The 17,578-nt window shown below is 27.4% G+C and overlaps 5 protein-coding genes across 5 annotated transcripts; 3 read left to right on the forward strand and 2 right to left on the reverse strand.

The window, feature by feature from the left end:
* Positions 1–377: 377 nt before the first annotated feature.
* OCT59_002436 (uncharacterized protein) lies at positions 378–4,343 on the reverse strand (the record flags this gene model as incomplete). The annotated part of the gene is made up of 13 exons (XM_025328604.1): positions 378–700; positions 791–938; positions 1,021–1,145; positions 1,217–1,962; positions 2,051–2,160; positions 2,239–2,337; positions 2,411–2,701; positions 2,769–2,854; positions 2,936–3,098; positions 3,190–3,279; positions 3,370–3,701; positions 3,776–4,040; positions 4,119–4,343. 13 exons carry the CDS (start codon positions 4,341–4,343, stop codon positions 378–380), a joined length of 3,003 nt encoding a protein of 1,000 aa, XP_025165897.1.
* A 1,182-nt stretch (positions 4,344–5,525) lies between these two features.
* OCT59_002437 (uncharacterized protein) lies at positions 5,526–7,495 on the forward strand (the record flags this gene model as incomplete). Its single annotated transcript, XM_025322589.2, has 3 exons — positions 5,526–6,837; positions 6,916–7,141; positions 7,247–7,495. The coding sequence occupies 3 exons, from the start codon at positions 5,526–5,528 to the stop codon at positions 7,371–7,373; spliced, it is 1,665 nt and encodes a 554-aa protein (XP_025165896.2). The 3' UTR covers positions 7,374–7,495.
* A 2,699-nt stretch (positions 7,496–10,194) lies between these two features.
* Positions 10,195–10,947, forward strand: OCT59_002438 (uncharacterized protein; the record flags this gene model as incomplete). Its single annotated transcript, XM_025323339.2, has 1 exon — positions 10,195–10,947. The coding sequence occupies one exon, from the start codon at positions 10,195–10,197 to the stop codon at positions 10,945–10,947; it is 753 nt and encodes a 250-aa protein (XP_025165895.2).
* Positions 10,948–11,098: 151 nt separating this feature from the next.
* OCT59_002439 (uncharacterized protein) lies at positions 11,099–11,839 on the reverse strand (the record flags this gene model as incomplete). Its single annotated transcript, XM_025309659.1, has 1 exon — positions 11,099–11,839. The coding sequence occupies one exon, from the start codon at positions 11,837–11,839 to the stop codon at positions 11,099–11,101; it is 741 nt and encodes a 246-aa protein (XP_025165894.1).
* A 2,142-nt stretch (positions 11,840–13,981) lies between these two features.
* On the forward strand, positions 13,982–15,593 carry OCT59_002440 (uncharacterized protein; the record flags this gene model as incomplete). Its single annotated transcript, XM_025322588.2, has 5 exons — positions 13,982–14,710; positions 14,796–14,837; positions 14,909–14,957; positions 15,037–15,225; positions 15,328–15,593. The coding sequence occupies 5 exons, from the start codon at positions 13,982–13,984 to the stop codon at positions 15,591–15,593; spliced, it is 1,275 nt and encodes a 424-aa protein (XP_025165893.1).
* Positions 15,594–17,578: the final 1,985 nt, after the last annotated feature.

The following is a 17,578-nucleotide window of genomic DNA, read 5'->3' on the forward strand; positions in this document are numbered from 1 at the left end:
AAGCGCATATCATTAGTAAAATTCATATGCGCTTTATATAATGATAGGCGCTACTAAGAAAAATGCCGCCTAATATTTTCAACGAAATACGCGGGAAATAAAAGTATTGTACGCTGCGCCTACTACGCGAATCCAATTTACATCACTGTTTATAACTATAAATAAGTATGGGATCAAGGTTCGTCCGCATAACGATCGCGACAATATCATAAATCAAGTCACGAGAGTTAATATATTATACACCCATTATTTATTTAATAAATTAATTATAATACATCATACATACAGTACATAAATTAATAAGGATATAATTGACGTACATGCAATCTACAACTCCGAATAAAAGCGGGTACTATCTACGTCTTCAAGTGGCACACTTAAATGACTCTCGCTTTACTAATTATATCATCATCAATAGGAGTCGCAGATGGACCCAAGTTCATTCGACTTTTCCATAATACCATATCATTAATGATTTCATTATAACCTTTCAATTCCAATTCTAACTCTTCGGATTTCACTTCCTCATCATCACCTTTTTTCTCTCCGTTTACAATATCATTTGATTTATTCAACTTTTGTGACCTTAAATGTACCGAAAGTTTTTTATGACGTGGTGAATCTGGACTAATAAATTTCTTATAAAATTCAAAAAGATCTTGTTTTGAGACTTTACGTATCTCTTCTACATCCTTAACATCTAAAATTAGAAAGCCGGAAGAAAAGAATTTTTTTTAGGTATCAGATTTAGATCCCGGTAAGGTGCAAAGATTCAAAGATTCTTGTTTACCTTGTTCAAAATCATAATATCCGGATTTAATTTGACCCCAATGTCTAGAAGTTTCTTGTGATAAATTTTTAGGTTTTTCTAGTTTCCTATCAATTAATGCTTGAACTCTCGTTTGATATTCTTGTTCTGACATATCTTCAATTATTTTCTGATAACAAAATGGGTTTTAAAAATAAATAAAAAAAAAAATAATAAATGATTACAAAGAAGAAAACAAGTCGTTATTATACCTGTAATCCATACAAGAAATTTTCGATTCTATTTTCCAAATGAACAGTATCTTTTATACTTTGTACTCTAATTCTTAATCCAGTAGATCCTGATTCAAGTCTTAATCCACTAGAAACTAAATAACCTAAAATTAAAGAAAAAATTCGTTAAAAAATTAAACCACAAATTTCCAAAAATCTCCTCATTTTAACCTACCTAATTGTTCTTTTGTTCTCAATTGATCAAAACAAGGCTCATGAGCGAGTTTAGACATTATATTTGATCTTATCCTTAACTCTCTATTTTTAAAATCACAAATTTGTATATAATATTCAACAGCAGAATTAACGTTGTCTGAATCAAAAACATCTCTTTGATATGTAAATTTTTTTCCTTTTGGAATCATTATTGATCTTGATCTAATTGATTGTGATGGTAAAAGAGCTTTTGGTTGAAGAATCTCTTCAATTTTTTGGGATATTTTAATTGCATTATCCTTTAATATATTACCATGAATTAATATTTCAATATATAATTGATCAAGTAATTTTGCATAAAATATTTCTATATCTTCATATTTAATACTTTCTAATGCTTCTAACTTTTCCTCATTTAACCAAAGACGATCAATCGTTAAATAATCTAAATAGTATTCTGAATGTTGAGATGGAGAATTCAATAGAAAATTTTTATATGATCTCTGAACTTTTTCTTTGATTAATGAAAATCTTTCAGGATCAACCTTGAGATTTTTCATTTTATTTACAACTTTTTCTAATAAAACCGGTAATTTATCATTATATCCGCTTATTGATAATGATAACCCTTGAGGCCGATAACTAATACCATAATATACACCTGCCATTTGAGCATTGTATAAATATTCATTTAAAGCATCTTTAATTAATTCGGAATAAAGCCGAGTTTTAACGTGATATAATGGTGTGGCATAAGCAAGTGGGCTGTTAAAAAGGAAATAAAGAAAGATGTTAACATGTTATAAATTATATTAATATGTTATAAAATATGTTAATATGTTATAAAATATACCTATTCAACAAAACATAAATATTGGCTTTTGGAACCCAAAATGTATCGTCTTTTTTATACCATAATCGACTAATTTGCGTATCTTTGATTATATCTGGTCTTTTGGCAGGCTAATTTCATTTAAATAAATTAAATTAAAAAGTATTAAATAATTAAATTCGAATTATATCATCTAGCTAAAAACTTACCGTCGAAATTTCTTTCTTGTATGTTTCAAAATCGGTTGGAATGAATTCATTAATTTCCGGTAATTTCAATTCAGAATGTGTCGTGATATTCTTCAAAGCCTATAGGTAATAATAAAGAAAAAGAATAAACAAAAGAAATAATTATAAAAAATGAGAAAAATAATAATTTTACCTGAATAAGTTTATCACTTAAAGGTTCTACTTTATATTCAGTTCCATACCACTTCTCTTTTTGATCTAATCCAGTAAAAGATTGACTGGATAATCTAAGAACAAAATTATCATGTCGAAGTAAATCAAGTAATTCATTAATTAATTTTGAATCAAATTCTCTGATCAAAGATGTACTAAGAATCCATTCTCTCGGGTAAGGCTTTTGCATCATCATAGATAAATTTGTAGTATATCCTGTTGGTGCATATTTTTCCCTGAATCTAAATGAAATTTCTCGTATTTTTTTAATCTAAAAATTCAATTATATTGATAAGATATTACGCGTGATAAATAAATATTATTATTAAAGAATTTACTTCATGATAAGTCCATTCTTGAATTCCAACTTGTTTCAACATCTCAATATATTGAAATATGTGCACTACTACATCTTCATAATTAGCTATTGAAAATATAATAAATATGTTAGACGTGTTAAACATGATGAACAGTAAATGAATTGGAATTAAATTAAAATAATTACCCAATCCAGATTCAGTAAGATCTATTGAAACTATGAAAAATCCAAATCCAATATCTCCTTGGTAATAGGCGCCTAAAGAATTTACCCATCCTTTCTTTTTCAACAAAGTAAATAACGATCCGCTTCCTTCATGTCCAATCAAATGACTCAAATATCTTTCAGGCTATTTATATATATATATATATATATATATTATAAAATTTATATATTAAACTTTTTTTAGAAAAATGAATGAGCTTATTTTACGCACGTACCATAAAGCGATATAATGAACTTAGGTCTGGGAACGGAAACTTTATTTTTAAGCTGCGATTATCTTTTACGGGTTTAGCAAAAACTTGTTTCTATAAAATTTAGATACATAAATATTATTATTTGTTTCATATACTTTTTTTTAAAAAAAATATTTATATAATTTGACGTATTTGACGTACCAATAATTCATTCTCAGTTAACGGATGTCCATCAAAAGTAGGTATTGGAACATTTTTATTTTTAATAGCAGAAAATTTCTCAATAACCCATTGAGTAAGTTGATCTAATGATTCTTTACCAAGTACGACCAATTTCATAATATTTGCTGAATAATATTTTTCATGAAATTTTAATAATTCATCTCTAATATTTAATCCTTGTTTAATTGGATTTTCTTTAAGTGTTTCCAAATTTCCTGTACCGAATCTTGAATAAGGATGTTTTGAGTTTGATAATGACTTTTCTAATTGATATAATCTCCAACCATCTAATTGCAAATTCTTATTGTTCTCTAAAATCAGGAAAATTATAAGTAAATTATCTAAAGAAAAGATGTTGAGCACCCCAAAAAAAAAATTTTAATACCGGAATCAACCGCGCAGATTTCTCTATCAACACAATTTGGATCAAATAACGGTGCTATAAAAAATTGAGCAAACCTATCCAAAGCACCTTCCAAAAATTCAGGTCCAACACCAAAATGATAATTAGTGTCATTGGTACTAGTAAAAGCATTTGCATTTCCATTATGTTGTGATAGATAATCTAAATATTCATTTTCTTTTGGGTATTTTTCAGTTCCCATAAATAATAAATGTTCACAAAAATGTGCAAGTCCTGATAAACTTTCCTAGAAAAAAAACAATAACCTTTTTTAGAATCATACTAGAATCGGTGGAAATTCTTTATTCCAAAATACTGTACTTACAGGGTCACAGAAATAACCGACATTAACGTCCAAAGAAGCACTTGATTTATCAGTATTAGCATCATGAATAAGTAATGCTTCTAGTTCATTACTTAATCTAATAAGTTTATAAGATCTATCATCATTATCCGATTGTTCAATGGGAACCGATAATACTGCATGACTTTTGTCTTCTGAAATTGTAAAGTTTGATGGAAGATTTTTGAAGATTGAAGTCGTTGCCATTATCTAATTATACGTGAAGGGTCGCAGATCATATATATGCATAAGTATTAGTCTAATTTTGGTATCTGTTAATGTGATTTTTTTCGATTTGAACATCCTCCTGATTTTTTTAACAAAAAAAAACTTACTTCTTTTTAACTTGATAAAGAAATAATTTTGATGTAAAAAAAAAAAATTCGGGATTTTTTTTTCTTATTTATAATAATTATTCACTTATCATTTCAATCTTTTGGTATCAAAAAAATAATAAATGACATTACCTAAAATTTAACAATTAAAAACCGGTTTAGTTTTCCCATAAATGGGGGTCATAGATTATCATTAATATTGTTTGTTTTAAAAAAAAAACTAAGGTACCACAATAATAAACGACCAAAATAATTAATTCATTTGAAAAAAAAATTTTTTTTTTTCATAAAAATCCGATTTTCATTTGATTGTGTTTCAAAAAGCTTTGTTATATTATCTTGATTAAGAAAATCAATACAAAGGGAAGAATTTCAGTCTTCAGTTTACGACACTACCAAATTAAGCTCATTTTAATTATAATAATGCGTGCCCAAACTTTTCATTGAACAGTAGTTATAATTTATCCGTTTCGGAACAAATGAACGTATAAAAACAGAAAGATATTTATCGGTTTTGGAGAAAGATATTTATCCGTTTCGAAAATGAGTGTATAGAGAAAGGTACCGTAGATCTGATTTACTTACATTAGCATACATTTATTTAATCCCTTAATCCTCCTTTTTTCCTCCAATTTTAACAATTCCATTATTAAAGTTAATTTTTTCAAATAATCAATACCAGATACCAGTTTTCGATGGCACTTTTATGCTTTGAACTTTTCATGCTTCAACAATCATTTGTTTTGTGAAAGTAGGTTCCAATTTTTTTTATTAGAATCTTTTTTGGGCTTTATAGGGGATGAACTGATCTATCACTGAAGGAGAGAGAAGGAGAGAAGGATTTCATAGTGTAACGATCACTTGACCACATGTTTTAGTGAGTTCCTGCGTCAAAATGAGGAATTTTTAAATAAGGATTAGTTGATTATCGCATTATCGCCCTAAATCACATGAACAACTTGTGAACAATTTTGTACCACTGTAGATCGTAAACAAAAACCTATTTAAACTGTTAAGGAATTTCAAATTTCAGAGATCATTATAAAGATAAAACATGGCGAATGGACTGAATAGGTTATATTGGAGTATAGTGTTTATGATATCAATTTTACCAATTTTAGCAGCAGCAATTTATGGAAATAAATATTATTTTTGGAGTAGTATAATTTTATTTAAAACAATATTGTTAGTGGGATTTATAATATTCTTTTGGATACATTTTCTTAAATGTTGTGTTATAATATTTTTGAAATTATTAAGTGGAACTAGTAAATCTCTATCACCGATAGCAAATTATTTGAATCAATCAAAAGTAATAGGACCAATAATATCATGGTATATTAGAGCAGTATTCTTTTTTTGGTTTTTAGTATTATTGATAAGTGATGTATTGATAAGGACGATTTTATCCAGAGCAAGCGGTATTCATGAAGGGACGGGTTTTCATTATACTCCTATTAATGCTTCTGATACAGATTTTCAACCATTAGGATTATTTGAAAAAGATGAGGAAGTAGAAGAGAAAAAGAAATTATATGGTGATGATTTTCCGGAATATAATAAGAAATTAGCATTGTCATTAGCTATTGCATCTAAAATTGCTTATGAGGACGTTCCAATTATTAAATACGAATTAGAAAAAGCTGGCTATGATATGAACTCATTTAAACCCATAGCTTATAAGAATGTTTGTGGATACATAGTTGAAAAAGATGACAATATTATTTTAGTATTTAGAGGTACGAACCCCTTTAATATACAAAATTGTTTAACTGACATAAGAGCTCTCCTTTGTAATATTGAATCATCTAGTCGAGGTCTAATTGGATTAGTACATGAAGGATTTTTTGAAGCGATCGGAGAAGATTCATCAATGGATGAATTACCTCGTTCTCAATCACAAACTATTATAGAATTATCAAATACTTCTTTGGTTAAAACCATTGAAACTATATTTAGCGCATTGAAAACATTGGTATTCTTTGCATTTCAAAGTTTGATCACTCATGTACATGATCCCGTTGATCATAGATATTTAGGTGAAGATGCGAGATTCGTTAGTGCGTATAGTCAGGCTGCAAGATGGATATCCAAATTATGTAATAATGATTCAGAAAATGGAAATGAAGGTCTGAATAATATTAGACAACAAAAATCAAAAAAACATTTATACATCACGGGACACAGTTTGGGTGGTGGATTGGCTACTGTCTTCTTGGCTAAATTATTAAAAGATGATAGTCCATTACTTGATATCTTTGCTGGTATATATACCTATGGTCAGCCGAATGTAGGAGATATAAATTTTGCAAAAGCATTTGGCCCTGAACTCGGAAAGAAAATGTTTCATCACGCTTACAATAACGGTATTATATTTATATTTGATAAATTATTTTGTAATTTATTTATTGAAATTTCATTTATAATAAATTTTTTTTTAACAGATGTGGTTCCAAGGATTCCAAGGTGGCATCCTTATTCAAGTCCGCCTGGAAATTTGGTGTTTATTGACGCATCATTTTCAATATATTTGTATCCTCCTGATCCTGTTACGAATATTCCTATCCCTATACGTAGAATTTCTTATTTACATCTTTCTGGTCTCCTAAATCTTCAAGTAATCAGAAGAATGAGAAATGAATATTGGCTTAGGATTTTCTACAGAATAATGTAGGTTAAATAATTTTTAAAGAGAATTTTTGTTATGTTTAATAATGCTTAAAAAATTATATTTAATGATATTTTAATATATACCATATTTACCTTTTTTTTTAGATTTCCATTTTTCATTAATGATCATTTCCCTGGTGATTATGTACGTGCCATTCGTGAAGGTACTATTGAACGTGTTATTGTTGGTTCACCAGGTCAAATTGGTGGTTTAGAAAAAACAAAAAATTAAAAAAAAATCATAATTGACAATTTCTATAGAATTTTATATTTTATATTTACCAACTTGATGTGTTTGTTACTATTTATTAAATAAAATTGACGAGTTAATTAAATTATTGATTTTTGAAAATTTAATGATCAGAATCTTGCGCGATCGAAATCGCGAGATTGTATTGTTGAATTGTTGACCAATGTTATTATTTGTCTAACGTAAATTTGAAATCGGTTTATGATCAAAGTAATCAATCATATTAATCAGTCATCGCTGCCGTATTTGCAGATAAATATTATAAATAAATTAATCACCTGATGCTAATATTCATACTTTTCTTCAAAATATTTATAAGATGAATACAGGATTAGTCCTTATTTACCTCAGAATAAAGAGAAAATTAACTTATTGACGGTAGAGTTACGATCCGGATGAATTCGAAAAGGCACATTTGGCAATTATACACAGATTTTAATTAATAAAAATTAAATCTTTTTTTTATATATTATAAGACCGATCCCAATGCACAATATAGTAGTTTAAAAAATTACTATTTAATACAAAAAAAAAAATAATAAATAAAAATGTATTGATTTTTCATCCGATCCGGATGAATTTCAATCCGGTTTGATTTTTTCTCTACTTTTATTTTTTGAAGACAATTTTTTTTTATTATATTATGTATTAATAGAATTCATAAGATATCTCAAAAAAAAAAATTCTTTTTATTGACTTAATATTTATAAAATGGCTGAAATGTGTTTATTTACGGATTGACGGATCGCAACTCTATATTGACTCCTGACACAGAAATTCAATCGAAACTTTTTGTTAACTTTTGATAGCCATTGTTACATTTTCATTTACGCTGTGCTATGATTAATTTTAAATATTTTAAATCTTACCTTTCTTAACATACTTTAACAGACAATGCACCATCAAAAAATTGTCACAGATCGATCAAAAATATTTCATGATCAATTTCGTGATGCCTATCTTCTGTATCCAAACAAAATATTAATACAATTAATATCTCACTTTTAACCACTAGTGAGGATTAAGGATCATGTGTCGAGGGAATTTCTGATCATTTTGGACTCCAGACGGAAGTGTAATTAAACGTGCCCCATCGATCAATCACTCTATATCAAAAAGTTCTATTTACGTCGTTTTATTCTATTTTAACCATTCTTAAGGTATTCGTGACTTTTAAGTATCTAAATAGATACGGAACTGATGGCAGATGATCCCACAAAGAGACCTAGAATTGGAACGAATAAGAAAATTGTCTCCGCTTAGTAAATTCATTGGAATAAATCAGGAAAATAGCAGATTGATGAATAATCATTCGTATACAAAAGAGCTTACAAAAGGATTAAAAATTTGGAACTTTTAATCATACAGGTTCTAAATAATAATAATTAAACTAAAAATAGAAAATTTTGATAGACTTTTATTCATTATATATATTCATTATATATTAGGAAAAGTTTTATTTTTTGCACTATGAAAAATATAACGCACGTGCGATTTTTTTCATTACTGAATTTTTAGACATTTAAGTTTCACCGAAATGGAATATCTTCGATTTCCAGAATTTACTATATGTGTGAGTATTATTGGATAGATAAATAGATGTCGCGAAATTCTCTCAAATCATAATATCAAATGGGTTTGCATCATATAAATGCATAATCTCATCAATATTCAATATGGCTAAAAACACATGATCATGTGTTGCAGCGGTACTACAGATGATCATATTTTATGGAAATTTATAATTGCTTTGGAATTTTATTATTTTTGTCTTTGTCTTATTTATGATGAAATTATGCAGGAAAATTGTCATAAACCAGTCAAAATTTTTTATTAATTGCTTGTTAAAGTTAAATATTGGTTAGATTAAGGTTGATTTATTATTACTTTTAATAGAAATGATAAAAGCAAAACAATTATAATAACACAATATATCTTTCTTAATAGCACAATAGTTAATAACCCTAACACAACATGATTTTATTGGGTATTACCATAAAAATAACGATTGTATGTTTTTTTGCTTAATGAACTTTTATGAGTTTTTAAATCAAACAATGAAAAAATTTATACGAAATAATTATTCAAATGAAGTAATTAAACAATCAAAGGTGGTTAAACCATAAATTATTAATTTAGCCTTTTAGCCCAAACGTTCTCTGTATAGAAGTGAGTACAATCGAACTTATTTTTAGATTTGAAAATCAGTTGATAATTAGTTTTTAATTTATTAATAAGGGAATTTTTTGTTTCCAAATTAGTAAATTGTAATCATGGGTCCTTTTTAATTTATCTGTTTTTGAATTTTGTAACTAAAATTAACTTAAATTATCGTAAGGTCACCGTAATATCGCTCGTAAGTGCTTTTGTTTCCAAATTTGTATTTTAGAACGGAATCTTATCTCCTTGTTCATTTTGTCACTCGTCGTACCCGTGACCTTCCTTTATTTATAAAAAAATTGCGAAAAACAAAAAAAAATAAAAATAAAAATAAAAATATTTTTTTACCCTAAATATTCTACATCATCTCAATAATGTTACCTTTTTTTACATTTTTTGCGCTTATCATAACATACATTGTTTATAATGTTTTTAATAAAAAAAAAACAAAATTCAATGTTCCTCAAAGAAAACAGAAAATATTTTGAGTCAAAACAATAAAAAAGTACCATTATCCGTGAATTATCATTTCACACGCAAATGTAATTATGAATGTGGTTTTTGTTTTCATACCGCAAAAACTTCATATTTGGCTCCAATTGAAGATGCAAAATCTGGTTTAAGAAAACTTGCAGATGAAGGTATGAAGAAGATCAATTTTGCTGGTGGAGAACCATTTTTATATCCGAAATATCTTGAAGAATTATTACGTTATTGTAAGCAAGTATTAAAAGTAGAATCAGCCTCTATTGTTAGTAATGGGAGTAAAATTAAATACGAATTTTTACAACGAAATAAAGATTATATAGACATTCTCGCAATTTCCTGTGACTCTTTTGATGAATCAGTTAATAAAAAAATTGGAAGGGGAACTGGAAAGCACGTTGAAAAGTTAAGCGACATATCTCGTTGGTGTCGTGAATTTGGGATTAAATTTAAGTTAAATACGGTAGTAAATGCTTACAATAAATCAGAAGATATGAATGAAAATATTTTAAAAATTGCACCATTTCGATGGAAATGCTTTCAAGTGTTAATTTTAGAAAATGAAAATGGTGGTGAGGGTACATTGAGAGATGCTCGCGAATTTGTAGTAACCGATCAAGAATTTGAGGAATTTATTCAGCGACATTCGAAACAAAAATGTTTAGTACCCGAACCAAATAATCTTATGAAGAATTCTTACTTGATTCTTGATGAATATTTACGATTTTTAAATTGTACCAATAACGAAAAGACTCCTAGTGAATCAATATTAGACGTACCTGTTGAAAAAGCATTGATGCAAGCTGGATGGGATCAAGAAGCATTTATCGGAAGATCTGGAATTTATGATTGGTCAAAACAACCTTCGAATATTTGTGGTAACAACCAAGCTAAAGAGCTTGAATGGTGAAATGTAATTATTACAATTATTGTAAAATTTTTTTTTTATTTAAATGTTTATTATATATATATATATGTTATTTTTATTATTATTTTATCAGTTTATTATTATCATAAGTTTATTATATATTTATTTATAATAAAAATTTTTTTTTTCCTCTTTACTTAGTTACAACATTATCCAAGGTTTCCGGGAATAATTTTTTCTTAAGCATATTAGAATTATTCATGCATTCCCATTGTTTCTTGTTAAATCTAGAGATATATGCTAATAATTTACCCATCACTATACCATCAGTTTCAAAAAACCAATCATGTTCTTTCATAAAAAATGCAATTCTTTTTTCTGCGTCTTGTACCTTGTTCTGAGATTCAACTATCAATTCAATTTCACCGACCGAATGTCCAAAGTCTGCGGTATCCAAAACCATAGTAAATTTATTATTAAGAAGATAGTTACGACGTTGAGTAGTTATCGTACAAATTGGCGTGAGATTGTATTTTTTAAATAAAAAATCTTTAAATTCTTCATTATTATAATGAATATTTTCTGACCGTCTTTTATTAACATCCAATTTTTTATCAAGAAATTCTTTAATGACATTGGTATCATCAAGTTCATGATATGAATCCATTGAAGCGGTTAAATTTACAGGTGTTTTGCATTCCCATTTGTTATCCCGATTACGAAGCCAAATATCATTTGTGGTTAATGGATAATTTTCCGAATGATTATCGTAATAAACGTCAGTAAATGATTTTTCAGAGATAAAAGTGACATTATCAAAAAGTTTTTTTCCGTTATTTTTTTCCAACAAAATAACTTTTGAACCATCAAATTTGAATTTTCGTTCTACTTCAAAATGATTCTGTTGTGTATTATAAAGTTTTAATTGTTTCATTGCACTTTTTATATTTTGGGCGAGAGAAATTTTATATAATATTCCTCTCTTAGTAAATAGATTATTCATTATTAATAATTTTTGAAGAGATTTTTAATTGTCGAATATTTTTTTTTTTTTTTTTTTTTGATAGATTCTTGATTTAAATACATCAAAGTAGTGCAAAGTTCACCAATAAGGTTTTATTTATTAAGTATCAATCTTATTGTGACACACTAAGCCTTTGTCTAATAAATACATTTAGGATCTAGCGCTAGAAACAATTGCATATTTTTGAATTATCAATAAAAAAAAAATTTAAAATTTGATTTTTTTTTTTTACTACGGATTGTTATTGTGACATTGTTAAAGAACTGAGCGACCAAAAAAGTTAATCGCAATATTTGTTACACCACACGAATTCAAATGAAGTAAATGAAGTTTTAAAAACAGAAAAAATTGGTAAATTTGGCGTCATACTCTAATAATTTTAAGTGTTTGCAGGAAGTGAATCCGTATCGCTAGCAGTATTAATTGAATTTCATAATATATTTTTCTAGAACACAAAATTTTTTGTATAATCTCCTATAATTTTATTAAACTGCGTATTATTATTTATTGCATTGTTTGACTTTTTATGACTTTTGCGTATTTTATTTTATTTATTTTTAAAAAAGTGATTCAGAAATATAACACATTAATGTATAGGAGAATAATTAAAAAAAACTAGATTATCTATAAATGACGACTTTCCTGATAGACATGATTTCAAATTGTCATATAATTGATATAGTTGATAACACGATATACTTGTATGTCCTTGCGTAGTGGTCATAGAGTCTGTGTTCACGGTAAATAGATTATCCGGTAAGGGCCTACTATGACATCAAATACAGCTTATTTAATCGCAGATCCGAGTATTCAGAATGAATAATAAATTTACTATTTTGACAGTCTATATATCATTATTTCTTTTTTTTGAATTTAATAATGCATTGTATTTTCCATTTATAAATAATAACTTTATTATTACATAAGATATTGGATCTGTGGATGCATACTTACAGCTTACAGCATATAATATTTCTCGTGTCCTACCTAATATCATCAATGATGTTTGGTAATACTGTACATTGGCAAAAACATTTGGTTATTCATTTGCAAATAAAAGAGGTGTGATATACAGTATATTCCCGATTTTAAATTCAGCCTTCAAATAATATGCAACTCATTATTGTCTTATATTGCATTTATTTTGATAATAATGTATTTTCCTGAAAAAAAGTTTTCCAAGATTTTTTGGAGTTCTACACTCTTCGAAAAAGTTTTTTAGGATTCTTTGGAGTTCTACACTTTTCGAAATAAAAAAAAATTCCTTTCTGGATTGATTTGTGTACAGACGTCCATATAACGAATCTTCCAGATTTAATTTAAAATACGTTTTCATACATAATATGAATATTTATTATCTTAACATTTTTTTGGTTACGGCACGATTTCCCGACGGATGATTTCCCGACAAGACATTTGCCCGACAAGTTTGGGCAGAGTTATGCACGAACACGTGATCAAACTGCCAGCGTTTGGCTGTCAGGAAAATGTCCAGCGCATTTTATTTAGGTCACCAAATTTTGTATTGATTTTTTTAGTGAAATCAAGTATTAATTCTTTCTAATATTGGGACAGTGGTACAAACTGGCCAGAGTTAACGTTACAGCTATCACGTGCAAGTGCTTAACTTCTAAACTCGGACCAGTTCGTCGTACACTCACAGTACGTTACTATTATTATGTAATCTGATGTTAAAAATCGAATTAATTGAGGCTGTCTGTCACAAAGCTACACCAAAAAAGGCAATTCTCAGTGACAATTTTCTGACAAGTTACATTTGTAAGTTTTTTTACTACACCATATAAACAAACTATTCCTTATTAACTTTTTTTTTTTCATTCATAAATGAATTTTTAAATTTATAAATGAATTTTATTTTTACAATCCGCTAGTAAGGAAACGGAAAATCCGAAAATTTCTATTTTAATCTAAATAATAATTTTGTTACACAAAATAAAAATAATCTGCATTAATGAAGTTTAACTATTTTTATATATATCCGGACATCAAATCCGTTCTTTTTTTTTCTTCTCTATTTTTTTTTTTTTCGAAATGAGACTTTTTAATAAATTAATTCGAATATTAGGAATTATTTTATATTTGATTAGTTATCACATTAATGTTATAAATTGTCAACAATATGTACCTATGAAAAGATCTTTTCATACGGCGACTCTGGTTGGAAATAAAATTTATTTTCTTGGTGGTTTTACAGATTTTGCAAATTATACAAACGATTTTTTTACTCTTGATGTTTCAAAATCGTTTAATCAAAGTGAAGGAATTCCATATGAAGATTTAAATTATTTAAGTACTGGTGTACCAGAACATAATAGAGCAACAACTTCAGTTGGTGGGGAATCAAAGGATACAATATTTTTGTTTGATGGACATATGGGAAATTATACTGATTATGCTAGTGAAGTAGTGCAATCATTTAGCACTTCAGAAAAAATATGGCAAACTGTGACAACTAATGTTGGTAAAGAACCTATGAGAAGGACGTCAAGTAATGCTGCTACAGATAGTAATGGCAAAGCATACCTTTTTGGTGGGGCAAAGGAGCTTAGACCTATTCAATATTATAACGTAATGAATACTTTTGATACAATTAACAAAATTTGGTTTAGTATTAACTTTGATGGTATTGCATCAGCTCCAACTCCAAGAGATGGTTATACTGCTACTTTCATACCTGAAACAAGTTCTATTATTTATATTGGAGGTTTTGGCAAAAGTAGTGACCCTTTCACCACAGCAGGGTTAATAAATATAGGCAATGTATGTCAATTGTATAAATTTTTATAAACTTTTAAAAAATAATGACAATAATAAATAATTAGTTGATTTACCCCACTTTTTATAGTTAGATATTTATGATACAATAAATAATAATTGGAGACAACAGGTATGTGATTATATAATTTTCAGAAAATCCAAAAATATATTTGTTAAATTTATGATTCATTCTTAAAAAAGTCAACAAGTGATCCACCGAGTAGTAGAGTATTTCACACAGCTGTATTAAGTAAGTATTGAATTTATTATTGATAATATCTCTATTTATTTATTTTATTATGCTAATTATTTTTTGGAATATTTAAAAGCAAAGGATAGAAGAATAATTTTATTTGGCGGCGCTGATTATACTACAAAACATCCAGCAGATTCTTATTATGAAGTATTAAATGTAAATACATACGAATGGTACCATAGTAATAAGGATACATATCTTGGAGCTCCTTATAAAGGCCATACAGCAACTTTAGTTGACGATTATATGTTTATTTCTTTTGGTTGAGTATATTATTTTTTTCATTTTTTGTTATTATATATAATATATATATATGAAAAATATATAATTTATGATTTATTATGTTTGATTTTTTTTTTCCTAGGTTTCGCTTATACAAAACACGGTACTGCTCGTAGTGATGAAATCTTGATTTATAAAATTGGTGAAAATGCAGATTTTGATCTGGTAGAAAGTTTCGAACGACCTATTATAGACAATCATTCTCATTCATCAGATACAAAAATTACAACGATACAGATAATAGCTATTTCTTTTGGTACAATAGGATTTGTTGCGTTCATGGTAGCTTTATTTATAGTTTTTAGAAAATATCCAAAAAAGAAAAGTGACATTTTATTCATCGAATAATTATTTGTATAAAAATAACGTGACTATTTATTTATTTATTTAAAAAATTACCCCCACGAAATTTAACAATTTCTTTTGTATAGTTATAAAAAGTTCAGATTTTTTTTACATTAATCTAATAAATAACAAATGTATATCATCGCAAAAAATTTGCGTCATTATTTATTTACATTCTTTACTAAGAAATCCGACGTTCACAAATCCTGACAAATCATAATCCCGAAAATTCAAAATCCCGATACTCATTATTCTGAAAAAAATATATTAAAAAAAATTATATCTTTATATTATGCAAAACATTACATTTTTATTTAATAACATAAATTCTAACATAATATTAATAATAATAACATAACATTAATAATAATAATTCATTAAATTTTGCAAAGTATATAAAAATATTTAATTATTACTCAAATTTTGCGACGTATTAATAAAAAAAAACATTGATTTTTATAATAAAGACGTTAATTCTTGCGAAAAATTTTAAAATTATTACATATTAATAGAATTATTAATCATTACAAGGTATAACGTCTAAAAGAAAATTAAAAAAGATGAGTGTCGGGATAATAAGTATCAGGATTTTGCCGGAACGTTCGGGATTATGAATTTGAGAGTCGGGCTTGTGTTATACGTAGGGATGGAAAAAAGTTCCAAATGGTATGACTTGAATCGGTTTTGGAGCCGAACGTCGGAACCATTTTTGAGCCGAACCGAGCAGCGAGGCAAGTTTATGTGCGAAAAGTTTATTCTTTAACCGTAAATAATTGAACAGTAAAATAAAACTTAATAATGATACTATAAATAGCGAACAATTAACAGTAACAATAACAATAACTGATAATAATAACATTGTAAATAGCGAACATTATTCCTTAACTTTATAAAACTAAATCATATTAACGAACATTTAATAATAATAAAGATAATACATTAATACCGTATAGCGCTGCATACAGTACCCCTTGTAATTGACCCCACATTCGGGTATTTTTGAATACCCCGGTACTACAAAATTCGATTTTGAGGATATTAATCATATTCTGACTTGAGTACTAATCAAATTTATGTACTATATATACATATACTTATTTAATTGTAATAAAATCATAGCCGATAAACTTTATTAAAAAAAAAATTATTAACGAATCATCAACTAGTAATCAAAACCCCCACACGTTAATGTAATTTGTTTCTTGTTCGTAATAACCAAAATATGATCTAATTTGAATTTATGAGAATTTTTACATTTTACATTTTGAAGTTTTTATTTCATATTAACGGAAAATTGAATTGAAAACTCGTTAAAGTTCTCTTGATTACTTAATTCTATTATCACATAATTAGTACCCTTCCAATGTACCCCCTTTTTATAGTAATCCCCTCCTCCTATAGTACCCTCGGGTACTATTCAATCTAAGCGGACTTTCTTGAATATTACCGGGGTACTACAGTATATGCAGCGCTATACGGTATTTAATAATAATAAAGATAACATTTAATAAAATTTATTATTTCAAATATCGTTTTTTTTTTGAACTAATTTGTTTTAAATCATAATTTAAAAATCATAATAAGAAGAATTATATTATTTCATTTTATAAAAACCGCATCAGAACCGGTTTTGGTCGGTTCGGTTCCAAACTCCGTTCCAAACCAGTTTTTGGTCATCGTTCCGACTCGTTCCGACTCTAGAACCGAAACCGATCCGATCGAGTAGTCCTTCTGATCGTCGGGATTTGGTATTGAAGCCCTAATAAACTTAATAAATTGGATAATTACATTAGTTGTTCGGTGGCTATATTAATTATTAATTATCACTGATATTTATATTTACATCGTTCAATTGTAAAATTAGTCTAGCGAAATCATAGTATGATTCAACCGGTCATTGATAAATTAATCATATAATACAATGTAATCTCGATATAACGAAATCCGCCAGCAGGATCAAAACTTCGATATATGGACGACTTCGGTAA

The sequence above is a fragment of the Rhizophagus irregularis genome, chromosome 10 (genome assembly GCF_026210795.1).
Source record: "Rhizophagus irregularis chromosome 10, complete sequence".
NCBI lineage: Eukaryota > Fungi > Glomeromycota > Glomeromycetes > Glomerales > Glomeraceae > Rhizophagus > Rhizophagus irregularis.